This window comes from Chrysochloris asiatica, unplaced genomic scaffold, assembly GCF_000296735.1.
Source record: "Chrysochloris asiatica unplaced genomic scaffold, ChrAsi1.0 scaffold00034, whole genome shotgun sequence".
Lineage (NCBI taxonomy): Eukaryota > Metazoa > Chordata > Mammalia > Afrosoricida > Chrysochloridae > Chrysochloris > Chrysochloris asiatica.
Genome location: NW_006408552.1, coordinates 14,970,512 through 14,987,656, shown reverse-complemented (window position 1 = coordinate 14,987,656; position 17,145 = coordinate 14,970,512). Strand labels below are relative to the sequence as shown.

The 17,145-nt window shown below is 45.8% G+C and overlaps 1 protein-coding gene across 1 annotated transcript in view; it reads right to left on the bottom strand.

Moving 5' to 3' along the window:
- The window catches only part of TNRC18 (trinucleotide repeat containing 18), a 125,661-nt gene extending 108,795 nt beyond the window's left edge, over positions 1-16,866 (bottom strand). Inside the window, 1 exon segment of the mRNA XM_006859776.1 lies at positions 16,680-16,866. Within this exon segment, the coding sequence (XP_006859838.1) occupies positions 16,680-16,866 (187 nt within the window).
- Between the last annotated feature and the right edge of the window lie 279 nt (positions 16,867-17,145).

Here is a 17,145-nt window from a genome sequence, read left to right as displayed (position 1 = left end):
ACGGCACTTAACAACAAGGTGTAATTATTGATCTCTCCCCATCTGAGCAATCAAAGATGCATGAAACATTAGTCAAAGGACCAATGTACCACATGAACCCCAGCTTCCATGACCCTGAGACCAGAAGAACTAGATGGTTCCCAGCTACTAATTAAACAGAAAGAGAAACAAGAAATAAAGACATTCTTAAGATCTCTCGGGGAATCCTGGTGTGGAGCTATAGGATAAGCACTGGACTACAAGGTCAGTTTGAACCATTAGGTCCTTAGCTCAAACTTACCAGCCACTCCTTGGAAGCCCCATACAAGGTCGCTATGAGTTGAGCCCTAAAAAACTCATTCAACGACACTTAACAAGAGTCTCTAGGGAGCTCAGAGGCTTTGTCAGACAAGCACAAGGGCAGTGGTTGAAGCCCATCAGCTGTTCAGTGGGAGAAAGATGAGGCCTTTCTGCTCTTGCAAAGATTTACAATCTATGAGTCTCTGAACAGAGCCCTGGTGGTGTAAGTGGGTTAAGACTTGGGCTGAGTAAGTGTTCAGTTCAAAGTCCCAGTCTTTGAAACCCTAGAATGTCACCCGCTATGAGTCAGAATCAACTAGACAGCAGAGGGTATTTGGTTTTTGGTTTTTAAGTCTCTGAATCTGGGGGCATTGGCAGTCCTAAAGGCTGGAGTAAAGAGAGCAAGGAAGGGCTCAAGGGTGGAGGGCTGGTTTTACCCCAAAAGAAGCATCTGGATCCCCCAGAAGTCCCCTTCCCCTGGGGAAGACAGAACCAGTAAGGCTCTGAGCTGAATTCTCAGAGCTGGGGTGTGGACCATCATAGTAAGAGAGAACCCGAGCTCTAAGTGAAAATCTTTATCCTTAATAGTCGCACTCAGCTCCTGGAGCAACAATCAAGACTTCACCTCCCTCCAGGCTAGAACTGAAGGTGACTTATAAGGTCATAGGCAAAATCTACAGAAATGGATATTCTCAAATGTCCTCATTGGACAACCAGCCCCATCTTGTATCTCAGAGTCCCATGAACTTTTTGAGTGCCTCTTCCTTTCTTTTTGTTTTTTTTTGGTTTGGGTTTTTCTTTTTCATGTTTGTTATTTATATATAGTCTTCTTGCATGGAACAAAAGGTACAGAAACAAAAAAAAAAAACACCACACCTTTCTGCACCTGTTCCAAATTAAACATCAAACTTCTGTTTTCAAAATAATGTCTTTACCATTAAGCAAATAGCAGCGCAAGACCCATGTTCGGGACTCTTAAATACAAATGGTCCCTGGTTGGCCCATACGGTTTACACTTGCGTACTAACCGAAAACCCATGCAATGGCATCAAGAGAAAAATGCCAGGTGATTTTCCATAAAGATGACAGTCAAGAAAACCTATGGAGCCCAGCTCCAGTCTGTAACACATGGGGTCTCTGTGAGTCAGAATCAACCTGAAGGCAACAGGTATTTTTCTTAAATATGAAGAGACCTCTGAGAAACATGAAGAGACCTCTGAGAATAGTCTCCCAACAGCAAAGACAAAGAAAAATTAGACTCAGAGAAGAAACGTACACTGCATGAAAGAAATATATTCCAAAAAATTTACAATATCCTCTAATTCAAGTCTTATAGCCATGAAACAAGAACAGGATGTTATGAGAAAAGAGGCACATTCAGATGACAAGAAAACATTTATAAATTTAAATGCTGCTGCTGTTGCTGCTACATAGTATTGAGTGGATCCCGACTCCTAGCAGCTCTGTGTATGTGTGTATGACAAAAAGAAACACTGCCTGGTCATGTACCATCGTCACAATTGTTAACTTTGATCACTGTCGCTGACACTGTACCAATCCATCATACTGGGGTTCTTCCTCTCCTTCACTGATCCCCCCCTTTATCAAACATGATGTCCTCCAGAAACTAGTCCCTCCTGACAACATGTCCAAAGTATGAGAGACTAAGTTTTGTCATCCTCACTTCCAAAGAACAATCTGGTCATACTACTTTCAAAACAGATTTGTTTTTTCTTCTGGCAGTCCATATTCTTCACCAACACCATAATTCAAATACATTGACTCCTTCTGTCTTCTTTATCCATTGTCCAGCTTCCACATGCATCTGAAGCAATTGAAAATGCCAGGGATTGGGTCAGGCACACCTTAAAAGCTAACATTTGAAAGAGGTCTTGTGCAGCAGATTTGCCTAATGCAATTTCTGACTGCTGCTTCCCTGACAGTTGATTGTGAATCCAAGTAAAATGAAATAATTGACAGCTTCAATCTTTTCTCCATTTATCATGGTGTTATTTATTGGTGTGGAACCAAGTAAAATGAAATATTTGACAATTTCTGTCTTTTCTCATTTATCATGGTTATTTTATTGATCCCATTGTGAGGATTTTTATTTTCTTTACACTGAAGTGCAACCATACTGAAAGTTGTAATCTTTAATCTTCATGAGTAAACCCTTTTAAGTCCTCTTATTTTCCAGCAAGCAAGATTGTGTCATATGCGTATCACAGGTTGCTAATGAGTCTTCCTCCAATCCTGATGCCATGTTCTTCTTATAATCCATCTCCTCAGATTATTTACTCTGCATACAGAATGAAAACGTATTGTGAAAGGATACAAACCTTTCCTGATTTTAAACCATTTACTTTCCTCTTAGTCTATGTACACGTTCCTCATGAGCACAATTAAGTGCCCTGGAATTCCCATTCTTTGCAATGTTATCCATAGTTCGTTATGAGCTACATAGTCGAATGCCTTTGCACAGTCAATAAAATATCTTTCTGGTATTCTTTGCTTTCAGCAAAGATCCATCTGACGTCACCAATGATATTTCTAGTTCTGTGTCCTCTTCTGAATCTGGCTTGAATTTCTGGCAGCTCCCTATCTACGTACTACTGTTTTTAAATTATCTTCAGCAAAATTTTACTTGAATGTGATATTAAGGACATTGTTCTATAATTTTCGCATTTTGTTGGGTCATTGTTCTTTGGAATAGGCACAAAAAGGATCTCTTCCAATCAGTTGGCCAGGTAGCTGTCTTCCAAGTTGCTTGGCACAAAAGCGTGAGCACCGCCAAAGTTGCATCGTTTGTAGAAACATTTCTATTTTTCATTCTGTCGATTCTTGGAGCCTTGTTTTTCAATAGTGCAGCCTGGGCTTCTTTCTTCAATATCATCAGTTCTTGATTTTATATTACCTCTTGAAATGGTTGAATATCCACCAATTCTTTTCAGTACAGTGACTCTGTGTTTTCCTCCCATCTTCTTCTGAGGCTTCCTGCCTATATATTATACCGATAGAGTCCTTCCATGTTGCAACCCTAGGCTTGAATTTTCTCTTCAGCTCTTTCAGTTTGAGAAATGCTGAGTGTGCTCTTCTCTTGGTTTTCTAACTCCAAGACTTTGCACATTTCATTAAAACACTTTACTTTGTCTTCTGGAGCTGCCCTTTGAAATTTTCTGTTCACTTCTTTTACTTCATCATTGCTTCTAGTCGCTTTAGCTTCTCTACATTCAAGAGCAAGTTTCAGACATCCATTTTGGTCTTTCGTTTCTTTCCTGTAATTTTCATGACCTTTAGTTTTCTTCATGTCTGATGTTCTTGATGTCATCCCACAAATCCTTTGGTCTGCTGTCATTTGTGTATAATGCATCAAATCTGTTCTTGATGGTGTCTCTTAAATTCAAGTGGGATATACTTAAGATTGGAGTCCTGGTATGGCACTATGGGATAAGCACTGGACTGCGAACCACAAGGTCAGTGGTTCAAACCCACCAGCTACTCCTCAGAAACCCAATACAGTGTCCCCATGAATCAGAGCCAACTCAAAAGTCTTAACAACAGAAATATACTCAAGGTCCTATTTTGGCTCTTGTGGACTTGTTTTAATTTTCTTCAGTTTCAGTCTTGCATATGAGCAATGGGTCTGTTTCACAGTTGTTCCTTAGTTTTGTTTTGGCTAATGATATTGCGCTTCTCTTCACACAGATATAATCAGTTTGATTACTACGTATTCCATTTGGTGAAGTCCATGTGTATAATTGTCATTTACGTTGTTGAAAAAAAGATATTTGCAATCAATAAGTCATTGGTCTTGCAAAATTCTATCATGCCATCTCCAGCAGCATTTCCTTTCCCATATTTTCTAACTACTGATCCTTCCTCTTTGTTTCCAACTTTTGCATTCCAATCACCAATAATTATCAATGCATTTTGATTGCATGTTTGCTCAATTTCAGACTGAAGAAGTTGTTGTTAAGTGCCATCCAGTTGGTTCCGACCCATAGAGACCTGTATAGGTTTCCCAGGCTGCAAATCTTTATGGGAGCAGAAAGCCTCATCTTTCTCCTGCAGAGCTGCTGGCAGTTTTGAACTGCTGACCTTGAGGTTAACAGCCCAACTCGTAACCACTATGCTACCAGAGCTCCTTGAAGAAGTTGGCAGAATTCTTCAATTCCTTCATCACTAGCTTTAATGGTTGGTGTACAAATCTGAATAATGGTGGTCTTAACTGCTCTTCCTTGGTGTGTGCCTTCCAGTCAAGAGAGCAACTGGTGGGTTTGAACTGCCGACTTTGAAGTCACCAGTCCAGTGCTTACCCTACAGCACCCACACCAGAGTTTGGTCTGCTTTATAGGTGTCTATCACAGGCAGCATTGTACTTCAAGATTCCTCTTGAAATGCTTTTTTTTTAAAGATGAATGCAGTGCCATTCCTCTTCAATTTGTCCTTCCCCATATAATAAATCATATGATTATTGGACTCAAAATGGTCAATGCCTTCCAACCTGAGGGGCTCATCTTCCAACACTAGATCTGACAATGTTCTGCTGCTCGTCATAAGGCTAAAGCAGCATTCAGAAGTAGTCCAACTCTCCTTCTTTCTAGTCTGTCTTTAGTCTGGAAGCTGTTCTGAAACCTGTCCACCATGGGTGCCCCTGCTGGTATTTAAGAAACTGATGGCATAGCTTTAAACAACACTAAAACTACCACAGTACGGCAAACTGACAAATAAGTGGACTACTTCTGACAAATGAGTGGTGGAAAACAACGATCGCCACATTCAAAATCCATCTGAAAGGTTAGAAGATACAGTTGAGGCCATCTTCTAAAAGCAGAAGAAACAAACAGATGAAAAATAGAAAGATGATCTGCTTGGAGATGCAATATCCAACTCAAAAGAAGACTAGAGAGAAAAACAAAGACTACCTACCTGTGAGAAGGAAATTATAAAACAGTAAGAATTGTTATCATTAGGTGCTGTTGAGTCAATTTCAACTCAGAGCAACCCCATGAAACAAAGTAGAACTGTCCCAGGCTGTATTACACTGTGAAACTCCTAGATCCAGGGAAAGATGGAGACTACAGCACAGGAAGATCTCCAAGGAATGCTGGGTCCACACATGCTAAAGGAGACAAGGACTTTCCTGAAATCCAGCAGACTGAATGTGGACTTCTAGCCTCCTATACTCTGAGAGGGTGTGCTGGTAGTACTGTAGGGTTAACACTGGACTGTTAACCACAAAATCGGTAGGTCAAACCGACCAGCCACTTCGTGGGAGAATGATAAAGCTTTCTACTCCCGTAAAGATTTACAGCCTCAGAAAGCCTGTGCAGGGTGGTTATGAGTTAGAACTGACAAGACACCACCTACCAGCGGCAACAGCAACTGTCTTTACAGGAGATCACCAAGTCTTTCTGCTGTGGGGCTGCTGAGTGAACTTGAACTGCCAACCCTTTCAGTTCGCAGCCAAGTACTTAACCATTGAATCACCAGGGGTACTTAATACTGGTGATGGTTAGAGTTGCATGCCGTGGAGTTGATTCTGACTCAGAGACCCTGTATAGCAGGGGTTGTTGTTGTGAAGTGCCGTCGAGTCGGTTCCAACTTACAGCGACCCAGTATAGGGTTCTGAGAAGTGGCTGGTAAGCTTGAAATGGTTCAAACTGACCTTGCAGTCCAGCACATTAACCCGAACTGCCACACCAGGGTTCTGTATAGCAGGGGTGAGGAACCTTTATTCTGCTAAGGGCCATTTGGACAGTTACAACATCACTTAATAAAAAATTGATGTTGCTATGAAAAAAGCTCCTACTTTACTGACTTTCAAGTCTTAACCTGCATTTGCCTTGGCAGGGCTAAACCAAATGATTTTACAGCTTCATACAGCCCGAGGGCCGGATGTTCCCCACCCTTGCTGGACAGGGTTTCCAAAGCTGTAAATCTTTAAGGGAGCAAAAAGCCTTATCATTCTCCTTGCATTTAATAGCCTAACTCTTAACCCTCTCTGCTCTCAGGGTTCCTTATAACAATACTAAGTTTTTTTTACAAAAATTCAGACTGAGGAGTTTGAGCTTCCTGATTGGTTAAAGCCTATGGAACCCTTAGCACAGCCAACGCAAAATCACTCAGAACCTAGAGATTCAAAGAATAGTAAGAGTAAAGATCACTATGAGGCTTATTTCAAAGAGTAATAATGCGTAATAACCATCACAAGGAAATGTTCTGGGCATTTATGTACAGTAACTCATTTAATCCTTAAACACTGTACCAGAAGGTAAAAAATGCAGTCACCCCATTGTCACAGAATTAATTCCAACTCAAAGCAAAGCTGCATAGGGTTTCCAAGGCTGTAAATCTTTATGGGAACAAAAAGCCTCATCTTTCTCCCATGGAGCAGCTGGTGGGTTTGAACTGCCAACTTTGTAAACCCTATGGGGCAGTCCCACTCTGTCCTAGATGGTGAGTCTCAGTCACAATTGACTTGATGGCTAAAGAAAAAAAAAAATTTTTTTTTTTAACTTTTCAGGGACCCTTTCACATAAAGCTACTGCAGGGTGTTCTCCATTAAAACAATAAAATAAATCAGGAAAGAGGAAGGCATTAAGTCAGGAAACCAGGGATCCAGTAGAAAGACAAAAAGAATTTCAAGGATTCCTTTCTTCAATAGTCCCAAGGGCCATGCAAACCAGACAAGGAGATGGAAAATTCCAGGAAGGAAATCGCCAAGAAAAGAAAGGGTTGCTCATCAGATAGGTTTGACCACATGAAAATGTATTAAGAGATTGGAAAATTTAGCCAGAGCGTCTAAAAACCCCAGCAAATGCAAAAGAAAAAGAAAAAAGAGAGAGGCCATTCATAACGCAAGGTAATAGAAATGACTTTACTTCACTTGACTCTGGTGTCAATAGTTACAAAACCATAATGATAATCAAATTGGTTTTAACAAAATTGTATTTCACGTATATTGAGAGAATAGAGGAGGTAGAAATGGGGGTGTAGCAACAACAGTAAAAATACTTAACATTTATTAGTTATTACAGCCCTAGTGCAGCACTGTAGGATCAGCACTGGACTGCTAGCCTCAAGGTTGGAGGTTCAAACTCACCAGCTGTTTCTTGGAAACCCTATACAGAACTGACTCGGTGGCACTTAACAACAACTGCTTACTGGCGCACTGATGTGGTGCTGCTGTTGGATAATCACTGGACAGCTAACCACAAGGTCGGTGGTTCAAATTCACCAGCTGCTTCTTTGAAACCCTATGAGTCTAAACCAACTTAACATTTCACAACAATTGCCTGTTGTTGTTGTTGCTGTTGTTAGGTGCCATTGAGTCGAGTCGGTACGGACTCAGAGCTACCTTATGCTTATTAAGGAGTAATTAAGCATTCTGCTGCTAACCAGAAGGTTAGCTCTTTGAATGCACCAGGAGAAAGACAGACAGTGCAATGTGCTTCTTTGAAGATGAGAGCCTTGGGAACCCTATGGGGCAGTTCCACTTTGTCCTATAATAGGGTGTCTACAAATCTGAATAGTCTCTATGGCAACTGGTAGTTTGGTTTGGTTTCTGTTTTTCAGAAGTGTTTATTATATGCCAGAACCACTCTTAGAGACCCTATATAAGTTCACTATGAGTCAGAACTGATTCAATCAACACTACTACATGTCAGGCATTCTAAACACTTTATGTGCATTAAATATAATCCTCGTAACTCTCATGAAGTAGTTTTACTCTCGATCTCATTGAGACAAAAACCAACCTCCAGAAGGAAAGGTAAAGAAACTTGCATAAGATGTCCCACTGAGTCAGGATTCAGATTCCCAGGCACCTACATAAATGCCTCAGCTTCCAAGTTGTTGCTAAGTCCCTTCCAGTTGGCTCCAACTCACAGTGATCCTGTACAGGGTTTCCAAGGAACAGCTGGTAGGTTTGAACCACCAACCTGCAGCTGGCAGTCCACTGCTTATCCTACAGCACCATCCCAAGGCTCCATGGTAGAAATTAAAAGTATGTAAACTGAAAAATAACTAGTTGTCAAGCAGGATGATTTATTGCCTAGAAATATGGATGAAAAAGTCCAAACGCACTCGGAAGAGATGAATGGGGATTCCTGGATTTCTCTGTAATCCTTTATAATCTGCAAAAGGCTCAAGAGTCCATAATTTCTAAGTAGTCTCCCACACATCTAAGGTCCGGGTGACACTAGTGGTTTGAATCCATCCAGCAGCACTCTAGAAGAAAGCCTGGGACCTGTTCTCTAAGACTACATCTACTTTGTCATCCACAGCAGGCCCAAACTTTAAAAGGATGTGTAGCTTTGATTTTTTAAATCATGTTAAACATAGAGCAGAACTGTAGACTTCCAAATGGATGGATTTTATGAGTATGGAAAGTGATTCCTCAAAATAGGATAAATGTTGCAGGGAGGGAATTCTAATTAAAAAAAAAAAGAAAGTGAATAGAGATAAATACTCTGAACTGATGGTACATGGAGGAGACTGCAATCACTGTATTGAAGCATAGTATAAGATTTGTTGAATGGAAAACTGATCATCTGCTCTGTAAACCATCTCTCAATTCACAAGTAAAAAAAAAAAAAACACCCCACAATATTATTTCATCAACACACTTTTAGATACTATACCAGACAGAGTGAAAGAAACTGAGGATATCAAATGTTACAGAAGACAGGGAGCAACTGGAACTCCTGCACTGATGCTGGAAATAAAGAATGGTGCATGAACTTCTGAAAACTGGCAGTTATAAAGCTGAACATACATACCCCTGTGACCACTGCCCCACACACACCATATCTCCCCCAAACCCATCAAATACAATTTTGTTTAACCTAGTCTTATTTTACCACTTTGGTTTTGCAAATATCCACAACTCCTTTCTTTTATATTTTCTGGAGTTATAAATTGCCTCTCTCCCACCCCACCTGCTGAGATTTCTCCTGGAATCTCTGGCTGTTTGAATCCCTCAACACACTGCAATTCCATTCCTAGGTTTAGAAATATGTAACATACATGAACACCAACAGGCATATTTATAGGAGTATTATTCACAGCAAAAACTGGGGACGACCTAAATATCCATCAACAAGACACAGAATAAACTATGCTATGTTCCGACGGTGAAATATAAAAGAGAGTATTCTGTATGATCCCATGTATACAAAGTCCCAAAACAGGCAAACCTAATTGTTGTTGTTTAGTGCAGTCAAGTCGGTTCCGGTGGGTTTGAACTGCCAACCTAGTGGTTTGCAGTTCAGTGCTGATTCTACAGCACCACACCAGGAGTCCAAATCTCATTAAGGTAACAGAAACCAGAAGGCTCTTCTAAGAAAAAGCAAAGGGACTTTCTGGGGTGCTGGAAATGTTCTAATCTTGAGAGAGTGTTAGTTAATACTATGTGTGTTCACCCAACACATCTAAGACTCAAGATTTAAGCATCTCACAGTATAGCTATTATACAAAAAAGGCAGAAAAATAAAGCGAAATAATGAATTCATGCTGGACAAGCCTGTGGGCCATCCACCGGGGTATATTACACAATCCAGGGATGCCTCAGAGAGGTCTGGGTGAAAGTAAGGGATGTGTGAATCATGCACAACGCTAAACTGCAATTACAGCAATCACAGTGTCTAGCAGTAGCACACCGGTCAAATGCACGGCTAACTGCAAGGTTGGTAATGCAAATCCACCCAGCAGTTCCAGTGAAGACCTGGTGATCTGCTCCCCATAAAGATTACAACCTAAAGAGTAATCCAAGATCCAAGAACCAAAAGGCAGTACTTGCCCAGAGAGAAAGCTTAGAAGGCAGGAAGGGGCAGGAAAGGAGGAAGACCGGGAAGGGCGAGCACAGGAAGGAAGTGGAAAGGTTACAACATGAGGATTATCCTCAATGTCACAAAGCAAAAGGCGTATGAATTGTTGACTGGAAAACTGCTTTGCTCTGTAAACTTTCACCTCAAATTATAACAAACGAGTTAAAAACAAAACAAAAGTACAGACTAAAAAAATCCTATGGGGCAGTTTTGTCACCTGAGTGGAAATCAACTCAACGGCACCAGATAACATAACTTCTGCATAAGTGTTTACCTGTGCGTCTAGGACCCCGATTTGGACTCCCTCATTTAAACTTAATAACAACCAAATTCATTCAGTACCCATTTTAGAGGTAAGAAAATCAAGGCTTGCAGAAGCATCTAGAAAGCAGAAGAAGCAAGATTTAAACTCCAAGTTTTATTTGCCAGGCTAGCCTGCCTCCAGATGGGGCAGAGTTCCCTTATCTGGGGAATGCAAACCCAGGAAGGCCAAATGCTGAGGGGTGTTATTGAGGGTCCCCCTTTGATCTTGGGCTGAGGGTCCATCAATTTCATTAGCTTGGGAAGGAATCTCAGATGCAGACAGTGTATTTATTCATGGACTGGGAGAGGTGGTCAGGAGCTTTGGCTGGTTCCCAGTTGATGGCTTTGACCTCCTCTAACGCTGGTCTTTGCAGAGCTGACTCTTAACCAGGGCCTCACCCCACACAGGCCTGTGACCTATCCTTTCAAGCAGTGCCAGTGGGGTCCCTCAAAAATTGGGTTGAGAAGCAAGGCCTGAGGGTGCTGGTGGTGACAGGGCTAGAATGTGGACAGATGGCAGGACCACATGAGACATGTTGGAGAAAAGTCAGTTCAGACCACAGGCTGATCCAACCTAGTCACATCTAAAACAAGAAGGCCCAATGTTTCCCAATTCTTTTCTCCCCACTCCTGTTTGTTGTTGTTAAGGGCCATCAAGTCGATTCCAATCCGTAGTGACCCTATATAGGGTTTCCAAGGAGCAGCTGGTGAGCTTGAACCACCAACCTTAAGAGTTCAAAGGACCTTGCAGTCTGGCGCATTAACCCACAGCGCCACACCAGGATTCCCATTCCTGACTAGCTCTAGTAAGCCTCATGCCTTGTCTTCCTTCCCTCACCCTCCTTCACTTCTATCAGAGCAGCCTGGCCTCCAGGATGCACCCTGGCCCCCAATGTCTCCCTCTTACCATCCACTGCTTACCCAGCTTCTTTCCCATCTACCAGTCTCCAGCCAACAACCCAGACTCATTCCTTAAAATGTTTATTTCATAATAACATCCAGTTTAGAGAAGAGTTTGAAATCATACAACTAACTGACATATATGTCTTGAACTAAGTTCATGCATTGTGAACCGTTTTCTTCAGGCTGCTAACTGAACGGTCATCAGTTCAAAACCATTCATTCGGTGGTACCACACAAGAAAGGACTGGCAATCTGCTTCCATAAAGACGACAGCTGAAGAAACCGTATGGGCAAGTTCTACTCTGCCACAGGGAATTTCTATGAGTCAAAAGTTAGCCCAATGGCACCCAACAACACGTGCTTTTTTATGTTATCATTGTCTCCCACACTTACAAGGTCCTGGAATGGCGTTTTACAGATCAACTGGCCCAGACTCTACTACTGAACTAAACTCAACTACTGAACTAAAGGTTGGCAGTTCAAATCCACCCAGCAGCACCATGGAAGAAAGGCCTGGCAATGTGATTCCAAAAAGACACCAGCATAGAAAACCCTATGGAGCTCACTTCTGCTCGCTAACTACCGTCAACCATGACTCAACAGTTAGAGGTTTCGTTTGCGTTTGGATTGCTATACGATTACAGTCATGTGTCACATGTCACACCCAGGCAACATTTGATGTGTCTATATGTCCGTGGTCCCAACCCCTGTAGAATCTGTTACATTAAAAAATCTGAGACATACTTGTGATCAACTGTGGTTACTTTGCAATGTGGATCAAAACATGATTATTTCTACTGTATTATGTCAAAGATGTTTTTGCAAATCTGGAAGTAATTCTTTAACTTTTTTATGTGTAGAAAGGTACACTACATACTCAGATAAATACGTCACTGACCTTAGATAGAAGCCAAACTATATCTGTTACAACTCTGTACAAATTCAACTTAAAGACAGATTTAGGAAGGGAATGAGTTGTTAATCTGGGGACTGTCTGTATATAATACGGTGTTTGCACACTATCTGTATCACATAACGTTCGTTCTTTTTCACCAAATGTATCGTGGACTTTAAGTTATGCGTGACTATGTGCTTTTGTTGTTATTTCTTTTTCCTCAACCGTTATCCCTTGTTCCGGAACATTTCAGTGTTATTAGTAAGAACAAGGACATTCTCTTATATAACCAGAGCAGTTACTTCTAGGGAGGTAATAATACTGAGTTCCATCAGGTAATCTCCTACAGTCTATATTCTTATTTTGCCAATTGCCTACACAGCCTCCTTTGGAGCTATTTCTCTTCTGACCCAGAATCTACTCCAGGGTCAGGCAACGCCTTCAGCCATCACATCATTTTTAGTGGCTTTTAATCAGGGACGATTCCTCAGCCTGCCTTTGTCTGACATGCCATTGAGATATTTTTAAAGAGTCCAGACCAGATGTTCTGTAAAATGTCTCTCCATTTGAGTCACTCCTTCCATTTAAAACACAGCACTGCCTCCTCATTCCTCCTTGTTTAAAATTCCAAGCCTTAGGGGAGCTGCAGACTCCCATCCTCCTCCTCACCTCCCCCATCTCTTCTCCAGAGGCTCCCTGGGGCCTCAAACAAGCCAAGGTCTTCCCATAGGCTGTTTTCTTGTCTAGATTGCACTTCTCTGATTTTTACCAAAAAGGTTCGCTACTTGGATCTCTCTAGGGTTGGCCTGGCTGACACACGCGTTCTTCACTCTGGGCAGAAACAGACCCTCCTCAATGCATTTGACTCCTAGCCTGTAGCTCTGTGTGAAATGATTTCCCTCACTGACTTGTGGGTTTATTACCTAGCTCCAACACGGCTCTGGATCCCCACTGAGGGCAAAGACTTTTGTGTATGTGGTTCACAGCTGAGAGTCCCCTGGCAGGCTGCCAATCTAAAGGTCGGGGATTCGAACCCATCTGGCTACACCTTGGAAGAAAACTGATGTTCTGCTTCTATAAAGATGACAGCCAATAAAATCCTATGGGCAAGTTCAATTCAGCAAAGTGTGGGGTCAAGGTGAATGAGAATGGGATGGACAGACGTTTTGTTGTTTTTGGTTTTGCTCTGGTAGTGGAGGCTGGGGCCTCTGATTCATTGCTAGGTTTCCAGTAGCAGAGGGATGGCCTGCCCAACAAGGCACTCAGAAATTACTTACTAAAAGAAGTAAGTTCCTAGGACCTGTGTCATAAGGCTCAGAGAGGCAGGGGGCCCAGCAGGCCCTTCCAGATTCCAGAACCTTCCTTAGCCTCCCTTACTGCCTCAGACCAAAGAAGGAAACACTCTGTAAATCCCCCTTATCTCTACAAGCCCATCATTCCACCCGCAGGTGCCACTGATTAATCTTTTTAAATCAGTCTCAACAGGTTGGCCGGTGGGATTCCAGACATATAGATCTGATTGGCCCTGGGAGAAGGCTCATGGCTTTCTATTGTCCACTGGTCAGTCCAAAGTGCAGGGCCACAGCATGCTGATGTGCTCAGATCCTTCCATACTGTAGCAGCCTCCCGGAACAGCCCTGCAATGTTGGGGCAGGGACAATAAGTATGCAAGCAGGCAACCCAAATCCTGCTAATAGCTCTTTAATTGCAACATGAACAGAATTCGGGACAGGTCTTCTCAGGGACAAGCCTGCCTGTTGCTTACCACCTCCCTGTCTGTTTCAGGTACAGTAAAGGTCTGGGAACATTTACTGCTTTTTCTATCATCAGCACTCAAGGTTATGCGAAATGGAAACCACGGAACTCCAGTACTCCAAGCCTTCGTCATTGCTGTTTGTACACCTTCTCTTCTGCAGAAAACAGGGCCAAATCACTCCGCCTCGACCCACAATGGAAAAAACAAAAAAATGCCTCCAGAGGACCCTCAATCACTCCCCCAACCCCACAGCGCAAAGACTTGTTTGAATGGGGTCGCCTGTGGGCTTTCCTAGGGCCTAGCCACCTCTGCCAGGGTGCCCTCCTTAAGCGCTGGCCCACAGTTGTGCGGCGGCAAAGAAAGACGGCAGAGTTAACACTGCTTCTACCTGGCTGTGTGACCCAGGGTAAATTACTCAACCTCTCCGGGCTTCCCTGTACGAAAATAAACAAATAAAAATGGAAATGATAACGCCAGCGATACCTAAGGAGCCGCCAAGGAGGAGAGAGGAGCGGTGTGTCGGAAGGGAAATTTTAGCACCTGCACCCCGCAAAGAGGTGGGGAGAGCGCTGGGCTGGTGAAATTCTAATCTGGAACCCGCCCCCAAGCACTGAAAAGCAAGCAGCTCCAAGCCTCTTAGCTAAAGGGATTAGCGCCTACCTCCCCACTGGGCGTTGCCCTGGGGGTCTGAGGTCTGGCCTCTTGAGGTGTAGGCAGCAGGGCGCCCCTTCCCCCTCCCCCTCCGGAGTCCAAGCCAGGGCCCGGGGCGCTCCCTGCGCGCGCCTGCCAGTTCCTCCATGACCTCAGTCGCAGAGCACGCAGAAATCGGGCAGCTCCCGGCCGGGCCGCAGAGGACAGGAGGCACCAACCCAGTCGGCGGCGGCCCCCTCCCACTCGCCTCCCTAATCTACCGCTCAAGCCTCGGGTTCCCCATCTCCGAAATGGGGGGGGGGGGGTAGCCTCTCACTGGCATATCGCCAGATCTGGTGTGCCGCCCACTAAAGGTCCCTGATTACTGGGGGCTGCTTTCTTTGCTTCTGATGAGGGCCTATGTGGCCTCTACAAGGTCGGAGCCAGTATGAACACGGAGGTCACGGGAAGGCACTCGAAGGCTCTGTCCGCCAGGGAAGGTCCATCCTCAGGCTGTACAAGTTCCCCTCCCCAACACACACACTGTCCTCTAACAACCCATAAAGACTGAGTAGCCTAAAGCTGAAAATAGCCCATAGAACTCATTGTGACCTCGGGGGTCCGCTCCAGAGGACAGCTCGGGAGGCCCTTTGTATCCTGCGGCCGCCCCCAACCCAGGTCTCCAGGAGTCTACGGCTACTGTTCTTCGCCGCAGCATGCCGCTCGAGAGACAACGTTCACTTTGGTCTTAGTCCCGGGACAGAATACGGCCTCTGCTCCCGGCGGGAACGCACGAGCCAGAGGATGGGGGTGAGGGGTGCGTGCCCCTGGCCCCGCCGGGAATTTCCGCGCCCTTCCCCCCGCTTGCCCGCACAAAGGCCCTTTGTCCCACCGTGCCCCGGGTTCCTGAAAAGTTCCAGGACAAAAATTAAATGGAGCGGAGGGGAGTGGGGGGTGACTAGCAAGCCTAGGCCAGGCGGGACCGGTAGGGCTAGCTAGGGTCAGTGGGTCGCTCCGGAATCGGGGTCCGCCCTGCCAGGAAGCAATGACTGAGGGAGCGTCAGAGGTTCCCCCAATAAGTGGCAAGGGTCCTAAACCACCGTTTGGAGAGAAAAAGCGGGCTTTTTAAGTTGCTACGTGGGACATCAAGCACAGAAGCCGGGGGATGCACGGGTGGAAGGATCGGGCCTCCAGAAAAGACCACAGGTCAGTGTGCCACGATCGCCCCTTCCCAGCAGAACCCAATCCGGGAATAACAGAACAAATGTCCTCCCAGCGCACCCGCCCGTGATGCCGGTACCAAAGCGCAGGGCAGTCCCTCTCGGGAAATGGCGGAGGCGCCGGGCCTGGTCGTAGCGTTTCTCCCAGATTCACATTTCCACCCTGGTTTCCTTTAGCCGCAGGAACCCGCCCGACCAGCGCCGCTTCTTTCCTCGCAGAGTCGCGTGGAAGGCAGCAACCTCGCTGCGGCGCACACCCGCAATTCCCGCCGGAGCAGAGGACCCCCTGGACCAAGGTCGCTGCCCTCCTGACTGGAAACGAGGGGCCGCAGCCCGCCTGCCGCTCTCGGCAAGTACCCCACGGCTCTCAGGATTGGTCAAGACCCTGCAGAGTGAGAGCAAGGTGCGAGTAGAGGACCTGGAAACAGACTCCAGGGCCCACCGGAGGCGAGCAGCTCGTTTGCCAAGAAAAAGATTGGACCTCGGGGAGCGGGCGTCTCTCGGGTTGTCGGGTTGGTTTGTTCTTTTCTCGCCCAGATTTTGAAAACCCCAGCCCAGGCACGCGCTGCAGAAGCTCTGGGATTGGAATCGCCCTGGATGTCTCGGATTCTGGAAAACGTATTCGCCACGGGACAGTCTGGCGCGCCCCTGTCTGCCCGTGTCATGGGGGTAAGTTTCTGTGCCCCGGGAGCTGAGCCCGTCGGCACCTCCCTCCATCTCCGAGGAAGAGGGAGGTGCCAGCCCGCGTGATCGCTCGCCGGGGAAATGGCCGAATGCCCCCCCCCCCCCGCCAGCCTCCCTCCCCTAGCCAGTTCCCTGACCCAGGATCCTGGGATGGCGGACCGGTGCGGTGGTACACTTACCCGGGTGTGGGTGGAGGTTGAGGCCGGCCATATACTTCCCGGGCGGCAGCGGGCCAGGCAGGCCGGAGGCGGGCAGGCGTCCGGCCGCGGCCGCGCCCACGCGGTGGCTGTCCATAGCCAAGCCGGACAGCAGCGGCGGCGGGGGGCCGTGTACGGACCGCGGGGGCCCGAAATCTCGGCCATCCATCCTCCGCGTGAGTGCCGCGGCCAGCCCCCCACCCGGGCCCGCGGGCCACGCTCAGTGGGACCTAAAAGTTAGGCCTCAGCGTAGTCCCAGAGTCCTCGGTTGGTGGGGGTTCCGCAGCGGGCATGGCGGCGGCCAGCGGCTTGCGCGCACGACTGCGGACCGGCGTCCCGGGGCGCACAGGCGGCAGGCGGTGGGGCCCCTCTGGGCGGCCAGGCAGAGCTGGGCGGTGGGGCGCACGCGGCAGCGTCTTGGCGGGGAGAGGAGGAGACCGCAGCAACA